The sequence below is a fragment of the Malurus melanocephalus genome, unplaced genomic scaffold (assembly GCF_030028575.1).
Source record: "Malurus melanocephalus ecotype Western Australia unplaced genomic scaffold, MMel_1.1 scaffold_164, whole genome shotgun sequence".
NCBI lineage: Eukaryota > Metazoa > Chordata > Aves > Passeriformes > Maluridae > Malurus > Malurus melanocephalus.
In genome coordinates this window covers 808,783-824,285 of record NW_026623396.1, presented here as the reverse complement: position 1 = coordinate 824,285, position 15,503 = coordinate 808,783, and the positions used below count along the sequence as shown (strand labels likewise).

Genomic DNA, 15,503 nt, shown 5'->3' with positions numbered 1-15,503 from the left:
ATTAAAATACTAAGATACTTTTTTTTTGGTCCAGAATCCTTATGACTGCACAAYATTCTACATTCCAACTATTTCAATGCCAGCAGAACTACAAAGTAACAGCATCTGTGTCAAAAGTAGCTTTGATATTTCAGCCCATGCCAATCATTTGGAGTCCTCTCTTTAATGCAGGAATGTAGCATTCTGAATAGGAATCCTTGCATGACAACAAAAATTAGGTAATATACTAAAAAGATTCATTTAATAACAAATCATTGCACATATATCTACMATACAACATAAACCACACTCTCATAAATCAGAAATATTACTCTGAGTGATTGACAACAACTTCCACACCTCAAATTTTTGATAAACCCACAAGGGAGTGGAAAAGTTAGACATTATTTTCTAAGAACAAAAATTATAGTAATAGAGATATTTGCTCTTCTTTGAAGATGAAGTGATTGTCTGTAATAGATAACAGTGTTGGAGTCCAAAAAATTCTCCATAGCCCATTGTTCCACAGGAGGTAAAAGAGCAAACATGGAGGACTGAACAAAAACCAACAGCAATCCATCATTAACTGCACAAAAGCAGTGAATTTGCTTTAATASGAGGAAAATGACAGTTTCTCCTCAAGCACAGAAAACATAATTATCCCCTAGGCCACTCTAAAATAGCTATCACTAATGCARTCCAGAAAACTGCAATTCCCAACTGGGAAGCATCATCACTGTCATGCTTGAGAGGGATGTAGTGGGAAATAAGTAGTTCTCCATTTAGACTTTCAGATCAGCATGTGACTCTTAGTGTTAAGTAACAGAATAGAGAGAAAGAAAATAAAAACGACATTATAACTGGCTGCTTGGGCACATGTACAGAGGGGTAGCTGTGTGTATTTGCACACAAAGAACACACTGCTCCACAAAAGTGACTGCAATCAGCTGAATTAAAGCTGTCTCCACTTTCGCACTTCCCATCTGTAAGCTGGGCTTTCAGCTGATTCAGACAGGCTTTGTTCTGCAGGAGCTRGGATGTTTTCAGTATCCAAGCTGACTTGTGTTTGACTGCAGCATGGACACACCTTTAATCAAAGTCACAATATTCTGGATCAGGTTTACACTTTAGTTGTGCTGGAAGAGTGATACTCAGAATCATCATGTYATAGCCATGTAGCAGTGTTGCAGCCATCTGCCTTATCCAATGTATTGCATAAAAAATCCTCTGGACATGGATTAAAAAAAAATGATGAAAATCTAATTCATACTGGTAGTTTCAAAATTCAAGAATACATAAAAAAATCAATTTAGCTGCAAATTTTAACTAGAACAGAAGCAAAATAAGGGAAATAAAGTCACCTATTTGGTATGGTCTTCATCTGATCCATTTGATCGTTAACAGTTAAACACCCCTCCCCCTGTATTAAGTGTCYACAAACAAGTTATTAAAGTCAACCTCCAACCTTTTTCTGGAAGGGATAAAGTTAGGACCGCATTTCAATTCAGCTACATTTGTCTCAATCTCCATCCCAGCTGATTACAGTAAAAGTATTGGCTATTATTTTTCAGTGAAAATGTCTAAATTCCCATGTTTGACTTTTGAAGCAAATAAACTAACCAAGGGACAGGTTAACAACACTGACCATAGACTTCTGGTGATGGAGTCAGCTAAAAACATGGCTTATGTAATTATTTGTTCACATTAAATTTTTTAAGAACTTAGGAAAGATATGGAAATACTCCTTTAAAGCCCATCAGAGCTATGCATCAAAATGGAAGCAAATGGTATCTTTCARTGTCTGAACTATTTTTCTCTGAGGTTCAAGAGCCAAGTAATGCATTTCCACACAAAACCTGAACACTGAATAAGCACCCTTCTCACCTGTACAGTCCTGGGCTGTTACAGAGCTTAGATGCACAGCCAAAGGACAAATGCTCTGCCACGGGCTGAAAGGAAGTAAGATTATATAAAGATATAAATATTTTGCACAACTGAGGTCCTATCTGTTAATTTCAGACAGGATAAACCCAAAGATCAAGTGCATCAAGTGCAGGCTGAAAGGCCAAGGCATGTGCAGGCCAGTTCACCACAGTCAGTAACTCCACCCATCATTATGCTTCCTTTGTGAAAGCCCCATGTAAAACCTCATTCTCTTACCTTTTTAAAATAAGTCACCAGTGTTATCCTTCAAAATTCAGAGGCCTTTCAGCCTGTTCCACTGGACACCCTGCCCCTTCTTCAGACCCTGTTGAGAACTAAGCTCTGACAACTTTGGTTTTCTGGGTTAGTCCAAAAAAGTGAAAAGCATTCCCTTTGTTTTCACCTACTCTGTGATCCTTTACATCATTGCACAGAGAATGGTCTCTAAGGTCCTGCATGGTAAAACTCTGCTTCTGTCTTCCCTAAATCTGTCTCTTCCACTGCAGTAAAGAGAAAATCATATTCCCCCTCCTCTCTGAGATGGCTCCAGTGGTTGATCTGCACCAACAGACCACCGCTGAATTTATTTTATCYGTTAATTTGAATGATAGCTGCATTCGTTAAAATGAGATCTAGTGTTATTAAACTCCTGTAGAGTAATTGTGATTGAAATTTGTCCAAGAGCTACACACATTTGAACCTCATGAACCAGAAAAGAATTTATAAAATATATTGCCTAAGCACAGGCATGTTTTTTAAAATATTTGAAAATATAACTTACACAGACAGGACAAAATTGAGGATGGATACTATTTACAATCTGATTTAACACTCAATGCAAAAAGTGACAGTAAAAATATAGAAGAGTGGGAAAAGAAGTGAACTTTTTCAGCTGAAAACAATTAATTTCTCTAGAGTAAGATAAACTTCACTGAAGGGACTTAGGTGAGTGTTGTTTTAAACGTAAGAGAGAATCAGTGAGATTTTTTGTTTCTTCATTGCAATCTGTGAAACTATCAGGCTATAAATCTACCTCTGAGTTTCTTGTACTTTCCCATTTACTGACCTGCACCAGGCTAAAAAGCAGAGTTACACTGGAAAACAAAATTAGGACTAYAGTAAGAAAAGTTATTTTAGATATTTATTACTCACTTGAAAGTCTAATAACACAGAAGGAATTTATTTTATTTCGTTAGAATGGAAAGAYTGGCATGAGGGAAGTAGACCTGAGAAAGATGAACAAATCAAGACAAAAGCTTGACATTCATTAAAAGACAACAATCACATGAAGATGGAAAAGGTTTACATAAAGGAAAGTATAATGCAACAAGAAACCAATTAAAAATCACAATACAAATGTAAAACTAATTACTTCTGAAAATGTACTATACATACCAAAAAATCCTTGCCTCTACCTACTCCTCAGAAGCATTTATTTTAAACACCAATCAGAAGAAATTTCAGAGCTCCTTTAGTAGAACATACTTATCTAACTTTTAAGAATCAAAGCTGTTGCTCAGAAATACCAACATATGTCTGAGTTATAACTATCCTTTAAGGATAACATTGCTTTGCAGAGTAAAACATAAAATTGCCCTATTTGCTTAGTAAATGCGATTAATGATGAATAACCCATCAACTTTCCATAACATGTTCAAAAAGCTTTCAGAATTTTACTGGTATGGTACTCAGTTCTGATAATTCAGCTTTTAATGTAATCAAGAATATCACCAGGAGCTACTTAATTAATTCCCCAGTGCACCATGAATTTAATTTTCAATGACTTTATTGAGAACTTTTTTGTTAATTTTACAATGAGAAACTATAACCACTGTTACACAACTTGCAAATATTTCAAACAAGACAGCAATCTCCTATTTTTTTGATTTTTTCTGTTCCAAATTCAGCTCCTGAGATGGATTTTCTGCTTCAGCTTCATTTGCATCTTCCTGTAAAAGAAAATGAAAACTTGAACGTTAATCAACTTACTGAAGAAGTACACTTTTTCTGCTTATTCAAATGTATGGAGTTCTGTACAGTCTATTGCCATTTTTTGCCTGACCAATAAGCATAAAAATAAGCAAAGAAAGTCATTTATTCAAGTGATTGGTTTTGCTCAAGAGTTGAAATAAAAATGATAAGAAATTTAAAGGTGTCTAATTGCCTACATTTATAGCAGAAGAATATTTTAATGAGTAAATATTTTACTGACCATTTTACTGGATGGTTACATAAAGAAATTATTAAACCACAGAGATGAAAAGATATTCAAACACCTACAGCAGACAGTATTACACACCTTTCCTTTGTTCTTGACCAGAGCTTTCCACTAAATTACTTTTGAATGCAAGAACTTTCATCATTGTACTAAAAATTACTTTTGAAAAGCATCTGCCATTGAAAAATGTTTCATTTTTTTGAGACCAGATACGTTTACTTCACCATTTGATAAAGGACAATAAATTTAACTTCAGAGACACTTTATGTGCTGCAGCATCGTATTTTTGTCCCATCCAGCATAGTTTCTTGACAGGTCTGCCAATTTTCCAATTACTTGTACCACCATATGTTATCTGAAGATCAGTCAGGTCTAAAATAGGAAACATGAGCATGTCAGGCAGCAGCATGCTTACAATATTCTACARCTTCAGCTCCAAGAGTAGGGCTCATAATTCATTATGGGTTCCTCTGGATCTCACTGAAAAARTGAAGTGACATCATAATGCGTGTTTCCATAGGAATGGATACTACTCTGTGTCCAGTACAAAATCATGACCTCCCAGGTATAAATTATGGAAGAGTGAGAAAATTSTTTTATGAGGCAACTTRCAGCCCGTCACATCATGAASAGCCCTTATGACAATTTCAAAGTAWGGCTAGTTTTCCTRTCTGCATTTRAATTCAATTTACAGGAATCTTCCACATTCCAATAACATAAAAAAGAATTGAACAGACATTTGGGAATGAAGAAGATGCCTGGCTGCTGTAACACTACTCATCACAAGCCAACAGCTGAGAGAAAAGAAATACAGGACATTTAGGTGGGACCCAGTAACCCAAGGTGTATTTTCCTGATTTAAAAGAACATTTTCATTCTTGTATGAGCACAACTCCCTTCTTTTGCATCCTAGTACTTTCACCATGAAAGCATGCTTTGTAAGGAAACTAATTTTTAAAGGTAGAAAATAGAGAAAAATAGAGTAGAAAAAAGGTAGAAAATAGAAAGATTACACAGGCAGCACCAAATAGTACAGGAATTGAAAATCTCATTTAAAAATGTGATCTCGTAATAATTACACCCAATTATAATAAAATGGAAAAGCTGGTTTTATTACAGTAGCAGATACTCCAAGCCATCAAGCCTCTGAATCCTCCCTCTTCTGGGGACAGCCTAGGCACTGAAAAATATTTACATGAATGACCACTGGAAACTAAAAGCATTTTTTCTTATGTTTGGGGACCGTCATCTCTTCAGTTCCTTTAAAGCATGTAGTGCTCCCTGTGGCTCTTTTTGTGTGGGTGARAAAACATGTCTGTGCATGTGTGTGAAAACAAAGACTGCAGATTCGTTGAAATTAGAAGTACAAAACATATTAAAGGAAGTGCAATGTATAGCACACAGAGGTCAAACTTTAAACAAAAACAAACACAAGGCAGAGTTGGAAACAACAAAGGCGTGAGGTGTTGCCAAGCTTACTGCTTACAGGTGATAGAAAAATATTGTGGAATAAAAAAACACCCACAGAAACTTTTGGCTACTATAGAAAAACACCCAGGTTATTTAATGAAGACCATACTAATATAAGAACAGTAAATCTTCATGTTTCTGAAGGTTCACAACCTATACAAGTTGTATCCCAAATGACCAACTAATTCACCTTGCTAGCACACAACTTGACATTGTTCCAATGTCCTGACTTGTGCTCTCTTATACAGAATATAAACCCTGCACTCTCGTTCTTTTCCCGGAACTCCTGACATATTGTGTGGGGATCCCCCTCCTAATAGATGGAGCATGCAGAAATTTCAGAGAGAACAGGGCCACACCTTCACTGAGGACTAAAAGAGCACAATCAGGCTCAATACTCAGGATCAGCTTCCTGAGCCTATGATTTAATGACAAAACACCTTTTTATCCAGTCAAAGAGGGTTTTTTACAGAATCTTCTGGCTTTGTGTAATCTTAAAATGTTTTAATTCTGTGTTCAAAAGGTTATGCTTGCACTCTGGCAGATTTCATAGCTTCCAGTAGCAGCTGCAGTGATCCTTATATTCTGAGATGTAGAAATGATGGCTGTTGGTGATGGCAGCTCCAGGATTTGCTTGAGTGGAATACTCAAGATGGAAACTATCCACTTTGGGATATTTTGCAGGACTAATACTTGTTCCCTTGTTGATCTCCTGTTGCTTCAGCCAAGTAAAACATATTCAAACAGGTAAAACCTACCCGCAGAGTACAAATCTGACTTATGTGGGCAGATTCCCATGCAGAGTCATCCAGATGCCCGACTGACTTTTTAAAATTTATTGTTATTTTTGCATTTTTATGCACTAAAACTTTCTGCCTAGTGTTACATTAAACTGTGCCTCACACCATAATTTTACACAAGTGCTTTTACTCCAGCTCTGTTTTAAAAGAACAGAAACTCACACCTCATTTAGGAACAGAAATCAAAGTTGTGTATCTATGAACACAGATGAGTTCTGGCAAGGCTCAGAATAAAGATGTTTGATCTTTCTCATAGTACGAATCAGCAAGGGGAGAAAACTTTTTGTCAGACCTGCCTTGAGGCAGATCAGTTCCTTGGCCTGTGCACTGCCACATGAACAATAGTGCAAACACAAACAACACGGCAAAATGGATTTTTAGGGAACACTGGAAAGTATGAACCAAAGTTTTGGCAGTCATGCAGCTTTCTGCCAGAAAAGAAGTGACAGCAGAGGCCTCAGAATGGCCATGTCAGAAAAAAATTGGACATGAACYTCTATMAATTATAARAAGTGTTCTATCATTCCCATTATACTTGGGGAAGATCTGAACTGACAATTTAGTGCACATTTTAACCATACTACAAGATGTGAACACTCACTATTATTTCAGTTTGCTGACAATGCAAGATTTCCACAAAATCCTTTATCTTTTTTTTTAGTAGCCCAAGAGGCAAGTCCTATGATTGCACATAGAATACTGAAATGGTTGGAGCTTCTAATGTCATTAATAATGTTTGAATTTTCAGCTACATAGTCTATATAGTCTAGTTATCAAGAAATTATGCAAAAGAGACTGCAGATTAAATATATTTAATATATTTGTTTTACCACCTATCATTATCATTATAATGCTTTTAGTTCTCATGAATAGCAAAGGGAAGCCTTTTATTTTCATGTTATCTGTTAAAAACCAGTCCATGATGGCAGTGTGCAAAGTTTCTATTAGCAGCAGATGAAATACTGAATTCTGGTTTCTGTCCACAGAAATTTTTTATTAATTAATTAATTTCACGTCATTTTTATTAATACTGCCCATCTTCTTTTTATATTATTTCTTTTTTTTCTTCCAGCCACCTATGCCTCTAACACGTAGGGCTTTCTGCTCTAAAAATCCTAAAATCAAAGCAGCTTTTTCTAGCAGATGTCACAAATCAAACATTTAAAGTAGTTATTGCCATCGGATGCCCAAAATCAAACYTGTCTCAGTATCTTTTCTGACTACAGAGAATCACAGACTCAAATATTATACAGTGAATACACAACACCTAAAAAATGCCTCAGCAGAGATCTGGTGACTTTAAGAGTAGCCAAAGGAAGTGAATCCCTCAAGGCTGTACTACTCCTACTGAAAAAGCGCACTTAACAGCCCAAAGATTATTTTAATATTGAAGTGAATGAACTTTACTAATCTGAAATTGACGTCATTACAGATTTACAAAACCAGAAGTGATAAAAAAAGTATAAAGGGCATTACAAAGTGCTGCTAAACCCAACACTCTGAACTGAAATGCAGCTTAGGAGCTTCTCAAGCTACCGATGACTGGACACCTCATCTGCATCCTGATGCCACTGATGGAGAAATCGAATTTCCACATTAGTTTTCCTACATCCTTTGCCCTGGCATCCCACCTTTTCTCTGATTAAAACAAGGTAAGAGATTAAAGGCTCCTTTGGGTGTTCTACAGGTCTTTTCAAATCTCCCATGGACATCTCTCCCTTCATAGTGCTTAGTCTATACTTGGTAGCGGGGAATTTAAAGGTCACAGCAACAGAATGGGCCCAAGAATTTAGAACCAAGACCCTAAAATCTGCCACATAATTAAGGGCTGTAATTTATTGAAGGATTGAGCATTCAGTAGCTTTGCTGAAGTTGATGACAATACTTTGATACTTAGATATCTTTAGGTGACAAAAACTAAAGATAAGAGTCTGACTTTTGGGATTCTACTTCAGAAGTTTTGAGCTGAGAGYTGAGAAAGACTGTGATATAATTTCATCCCCTTTGAAAGCATGTTTAAGGTCAACCACATTATTCTGTGACCAAAGTTAATTTTGTAATAATTATTCCAGAATATCCCCCTGTAGACAAATTTTGGAATGAAACCAGGGGAAAAAAAAAAAAAAAAGCGCCTAGAAATAGAGCTTTGAACACCCCTTTCTCTTCCCCACTCCCTAACCAATTTTATACAAAATGTCTGAGAATTTATTTTTCCTCCATTACTTAATGAAATGAAATCTGGAAAATGAGAGTGAATTAGACAATTCTTAACTCTAAAGGAAATCTGACACTCTTCTCCATATAGAACASATCACACATTAATTAACTGTGCTAGGAAATGCATCAATTCCCAGTTTTGTTCATTGYATCACACCTGTAATATCCAGAGTTGATTACAATGCTGTGTATTTTCCCAACTGTAACTGATATTCTAAACTTAATAAACAGCTGTATATTACAGGATGATGTAAAAGACAACCCGAATAATAAGAAAGCATGCAAAACACAAAAATGCCCTGCTGTAATGAGGAATGATTAAAGGGTTGTCTCTGTTATTACAAAATCTAGAAATATAACCTCAAAAGCACCCAGGACCAAATTCTGATACCATTACTTTCCAGAGTATCTTAACCCAAAAGGCCTGTAATATAACTAACAGACTAAGGTATTAAGGAGCCCACCTGCCATTCCATCTCTTGCCTCACAAAAGCTAGCTAGGAAAACACCAGTTGGAAGTAGGTAAAAATACTTTTAATACTCTTTAAAAAGTCTATCAGGAACAGAAGGAATTTATTAAATATTAGAGCTTTTGCTTGTGTAYGTGAAGGTCTAGCTTCCAAAGTCACAGGACGAATTTGGAGGAAAATGAGTGTCAGAGAAACACTGGGAGCTAACAGAGGTAGTCTCTCTGTTAAATTGCAAAAGGAAGGCATCCAGCAGTAAAATTGAAATAATTCCAAARCTCATGCTATCTTCTTCAAACCTATTACTGACAACCCTTATAATGAAGAGAGGTGCAAAAACACCGAGTAGAAATGGAACACTTCTTTAGCAATGGATATCAGAAGCAAATATAAATTTCTTGTGATGAGTTTTCTGTCACCACAGCTCTGCAGTGATAAGGCAGATGTTTGTTTCCCAAGAAAAGGAGACCCTTGCTACATGGATCATTTTCATAGTGACAGCCTTGACAAGTTTGACATTTGCTTCATGAAGTATTCTAAAGCAGCCATCAAGAAAATGCCCCCTCTGGGACCACTGGATATCTGACAGTCGTACCTTTTAATGCGCATCTCCATTAATTCCTACTGTCACAGCCCACCAAAATCCTACAGCCAAATCCCTGCTGATCTGGTACGCTATAAAAATGTTGGCTATGAAGGGACTAACCATTACAATGTAAGCAAACACGACATCCATTAACTGGAAGCAGCTCTCCAGCCCACTTTGTTCAGTGAAAAGAGCAGCGCTGGTGTTTCTGACCGAGCAGCGCACGCTGCTGAGCTCTAGGTGGCAATGCAAGACAGCAGAATTACTTCTACACTAACACTCCTCTTTAAGAAGCTACAAGCAGCTGCATGTTTATCACAAACTCTTTCCTTTAACTCACACTGCCACGAGAACTTTAAAGTCTTTTTGAAATGTTTGTCAGTGTTCTGTATTTTCTATTTCCTTGTTGCTAATTCTGATTATACAGATAAATGTAGCATCGCAAGAGCCCTTACAGTCGAATTTCATTTAACGCTCAGTACAGAAGTGGAATTTCATGCCAGATTTCAAATCTTCCATCTGTTCCTCTCCTTTTTAGGAGGCAACCATTCCACTGAGTGGTCCCTTTGGCTGACTGCCACTACAGTTGGGATCCTCTTCAGGGCAGGTGGTGCTTGAAACCCAACCATTGTTTTACAAGTTCAGCTGGTTCTCCTTGAAGAAAGTAGAGCAAAATGTTTCCTCTTTAAGAATTTGAGTCTCTAAAGGTTCAGGCTTATGAACTGCACCTATAAATGTTTAGATATCACAAACCTGCAAGATCAACTAAGGAAGAGATGAAAAAAAACAGCTTTAATAGGATTGTACTGTGCCCACATGGGACAAATCTCCTTAATTTACAGTCCAGTGTGGGAGGGGACACTAGTTTTCAAATCTGACACAATCCTGAATAAGATAATTTTTAAGGCAAATTTGCCCTTCAATTATAATAATTACATCTGTGCACATATATAAACACACATGTGGAAACAAAAATAGCATTTTCTACACAATAATTATTTTTATGAATTGTAAATTTAAGATGGATAGTTTCACATTTTATACACAATACTACAACAGAATAATATTTCATTGCCTAGAAATGCATATTATAATGAAAATAGTTTCAAATATCTATGGTTATACTTTCACCATATTTACACTACCCATTTACTAAATTACAAGAAGCGGACCTTATTCATGTGTGTATTCTTTATACTAAGAAATAAAATGGCTYCTTCTTACAATAGTTACATGAGAACAAAAGGTGCTCAGGCAAGCAATAAGGAATTAATTGTTCTATTTCTAAGTATTAGTTAAAAAAACCCCAACAAGTAAAAGTTTAATTTTTAAGTGCTCAGTTGTTAGGCTATACATGTATCTTGGTAGTTGTTAAATGACAGCTGAAGGTTTTTTCATGCTTTAACTGCTTTCTCAAATAAGTTTGTAAAATGTAATCTGCATATAATATCTATCTATCTATATCTATATCTATATCTATATCTATATCTATATCTATATCTATAGCCCTTTACCCAGAGGTCTGAACACTCTGCTTCAAAAATGATTAACATTAAAAGCAAAAGTAGGCACAACTGAGTTATAGAAAAATGTTTCTGTAAGCTACTATCAAGACATGCTGCCCAAAGTGGAAGGCAGCTGAAAGACATCACGGTAAACACCACTGAAGGACATGTTTGTAACAGAAAAAGACAGCTCTACCATATGAAAGGAATACATTTATCTCAATAACAGAGGAAATATAGACCCTAATGAAAATGTTTTAGGAAAAATGAGTGCATTGCATGCTTCTGACCAAAATTAATTAGAGTTTTAATGTTTTACATTTCCACCGTAATTCTTTAAATGGTGCATTTATTTCATAGTAATAAACATTCGGTTCATTAAGTAAAGTTCAAAATCTGTGTTACTCGGTACATTTAACAACCTTTGGCCCTCTTCTCCAGTATTTCTTGATTCAGGTTTCCAAAGCATTGAATAAGCAATTGAGGAACACAATTAAATTTCATGACTCTGCATATTTAGGASTCTTATTTCATCGAAGACAAAGGGCAATTAATCTACCATTCTATACTGAATTTCAACTTTAGTGAGCCATGRTAGATACTGAAATGAACTTACAGGAAACGCTTAATTAGATTACTGTAAAAAGCATAACCAAATTTTTTCCTTCCTTATGACAAAAGAAAATGCACATTTAACTGGAAAAAGCCTACTGCCATACTATAAATTTAATAATTTGGGAATTAATGAAAATATTGTAATAATGTGACAGTTAAGAATTCAGAAAGTTTTTTCTTCTTATTTCATCAGAATATTTCACCTAGTACAGTCATGAAATTCTGTTCAGGTTCAAGGTATAAAAGTGGAACTTTCCATGGAGTTAATAGGAGTCTGAACAACAGTATAGGCCTTTATTTTGTCACTTATTTTCCAAAATGTATATAAGTAAATGTTGTAGAAATGCTTTTATATTTGCTGTAATACTGAACTCCTATATTTAGTAACAACCCATGAAGTTGCCAACAAAACAGAAATGAATGAAGCTGTAGGAGTAGATGAAGGATGGACTGTGAGAGCAAATAGAATCTGTGCTACTGATAAAGAAATTAGAGAATAAAAAGGCTTTTGCTTAAAAAAAAAACCAAACAACCAACCAAACAAAACTCCTTTCAGCAGGTCCCCCCAAAACACATATTGATATTTAAATTCAGAATCCAACAACTATAACTGCAACAAACAAGCAATTATTTCAACAACATCAATTACATAAAATCCCCCAAAGAGCATTTTAGGCTAGGACCAGACCCGTAGTGTCATATTAGCAGACCCTTTCACCTCTCATGGAACATCTACACTTTTGCTACTGTTATCATTCATTTAATCTGAATTAACACATGCACTGCAGACCYATCCAGAAGCCAAAATCATTGCTGTCCAAGCTGTATAAACATACTTTTAATTTGACTACATAGAATCATAGAACGATTCCCTTCACCTGTTTGACTACTAATCTGAAATCTAACAGGACAAGAAATCGATGTCTTTAAAGGTTGGAGTTCAGTTGGTTTGATGGCAAAGGAGGGCTTTTAGATTTGTTTTTATATTTTGATTTTATTGCTCTATTTGAAGGATGCTGTTCTGATCCTGTAATGATGCTTGAACAGTCCTGTTTCAYACTATGGATCAAATCAGTTGCCTTTCAATTTGGAATAAAAATTTTAACATTTAATACACCAGGGTTTTAACAGTTTCAGTCTGATCAGCTTCTAACTTAAAAAGAAAAAAGACAAAGAAAAAAAAGAATGTATCAGATTTAACAGTAGATCTGCTCAAACTCCATTCCTCTTTGCATTTCCAAGTGAGGATCTAAAGCAAATGTTATTTAATTCAGTGGGTAACTGAGGAAAGTTTTGGTAATCTGTCACGATAGAGATGTTGTTTCACTGTAATTTTTTTGAAATCAGAATCAGATGAAACTCTTTCAACTGCAAATAATGTGATGTCCAACCATTTAATGTTTCAAGTATCATCAAAGAGAACTTTCCCAAAAAAACTGCCCTTTAAAAGCAGCATCTGCCTTCAAACATACTCTGAAATCCTTCCAAAACCTTACCTCTAACAATAATTATACACTCTGTGGGGGAAAAAATTAGTTGCCTTTTGGAATGTTAAAATCAAATTAATTGACAGAGCTCATCTCAGAGCTGGTAGTCACTGCAATCAGGGCTTCTCACATGTTAGTTGTGCATTTCTTTCTGATAAATTTGTAAGTCACTGTTTCACTAAACCTCATCAAAGTCATCTTTTGGTTTGTCAACAGCTTGCTTCCCATCTCTGCCTACCCTCCAACAAATCACACATAACTTTCTTAGAAGAGTGAGAGAAAAAAAAAATTCTTTGATGTGATTCAATTACTGAAAAGCTATATTCTAAAAGATTCCCAAAGCTAGGGAAATTTGGCTATAACTAATTAGTGTTTTGCATATTTATGCTAGAAGAGCTCATTACTGAGCTTACATTATAAATTGTTGTTTATTCACTTTTTTTCTTAAAACTCTGAAGTCACTTAATATCATTCATTGAAACTCCTTTTGAAGCTCACTAAACTCTATCCCTCAGAAGGCTTTTTGTCTCCCATTACATTATACCACAGTATAAAAACATAGTATTTTTCACCATATTTTTTACCATCAAGGGCCACAATTTGCAAACAYGTATACATGAATCATTGCATTCAACTCATCTGATTACTGGAATGAGCAGGACCATTCACTGGGGCTACGTACAAACCATTCTGTAGAACAAGGCAGATACTGAGTTTAAACAGCCCCTGAATCAAGCAGGGCATTTTAATTAGAGGTATTTAAGAAGAAGTTGAGGCTATTTTCAGAGAGCTATGTTTTCCTGAAATCCTAGTGCTGCCACTCAACTGCCTGCAGAGATTTTCTGTCCGTCACCTTACACAGGGTCAGCTGCAGMCCCACGGTGATGTTTGGTACTTGCTGCTCTCTGTCCTTGCTCAACAGCTGCTCTTGTACCTGCCAGTGTTACCTAACAACACCAAGCAAAAGCTTCCATCAACATTCATTTCACTTAGTTGCAATTTATTTCTTTTTATTCAYTGGCTTTCCTCTTGCTGCATATACAGGAGCTCCAGGAATTGGGTGTCATGATTCTAAGAATTAACAGCCAGTGTGTATTTCATTATTTTCTGTTTACTGATGATTTAAGATAAAATTACCATGTCTCATTTCCTCACAAAAATGAAAAGKCAGTACAAAAAAAAAAGCTTATGTAGAAAAAACAGGCTTATGTCCTCCTTTGGCAAATACCACTTAGCATTTGAGGCAATGCATTTTGCTGMTTCCTCTCCTCTACATGTAAGTGAGATAACCAAAACACCAAAAAMCATGGAAGTCTGTAGCACTGTCATTTAAATCAGTATTTAGATTTAGAAACAAAAAGATTATTTTACTACTTCTTCTGCCAATGCAATTTAAAAATATGATTATTAACTATTCWTAAGACTGTGAAAAAAATACAGCAAATGCCATCTATTTTGGCAAATAACAAATSAAGGATCTTACTTTTCCTACATTAACTGATGTTTCTCTTTGCCAGTACTCTGCTTAATGTCACTGAAAGTTTTTAACATTAATTACTTGTGACTTGAACTGGACTTAGGTATTTTCAATTAATTTAAATTCAAGGAAACCTTTCAGGAGATAAGTTCTCAAGAGAGCAAATGAAAAATTTTGCTAGTTTTGCTTCCCCTGTCTACTGAAAATTCCACCAAATGATGCTTCTTAATACCTAGATATAGAAAAGTCTCTGGGTCATTTGAAGATTTTGTTGTTCAAAATGATAAATTATAATACACAGATATTTATTTATCTATAACATTAATAAATAATCCAAATTTGTCCAAGTCGTATCATGCCACATGCTGTATAAACACATCTGGAGAGTTTGATCATACAGAGTATAAAATCAGTTATGAAAAAAAATGGAAGAAGAGAGGAACAAGAGGTAAAATATCAGAAAGGCCAAGTGGGTCAGGATAATGGCCATGTAGATAATCACATTTTAATTCCAATTATGGCTAATAAATAAAGAGTGCTTAAAAAGCAGTTGTCATCAAAATGTATATAAAATGATTCAAAATAGAAATATTTTATATTTTTTATAAAACAAACTGGTTGTATAGGGCAGACATAAAAAATCAGACAGTTATTGCAGATATTTTCTCAAAATATGACTGAAGCTTGAGTCAATCTGTAGAGGTGTCCTTTTGCAGGGAAAACTGATTTGAGGTCAAGGGGACTGTGCAGGAAAATCTG

The 15,503-nt window shown here is 35.4% G+C and overlaps 1 protein-coding gene across 3 annotated transcripts in view; it reads right to left on the bottom strand.

Annotated features, from left to right (window-relative positions):
• Positions 1-3,031: 3,031 nt before the first annotated feature.
• Positions 3,032-15,503, bottom strand: part of PHF14 (PHD finger protein 14) — a 155,713-nt gene continuing 143,241 nt past the window's right edge. For 2 of the 3 annotated variants that reach the window (XM_057372130.1, XM_057372132.1), the window contains one exon: positions 3,032-3,851. In XM_057372130.1, the coding sequence (XP_057228113.1) occupies positions 3,777-3,851 (75 nt within the window). In that variant the 3' untranslated portion in view covers positions 3,032-3,776. The remainder of the gene's footprint in view (positions 3,852-15,503) is intronic. The other variant, XM_057372131.1, reaches the window with a different exon arrangement.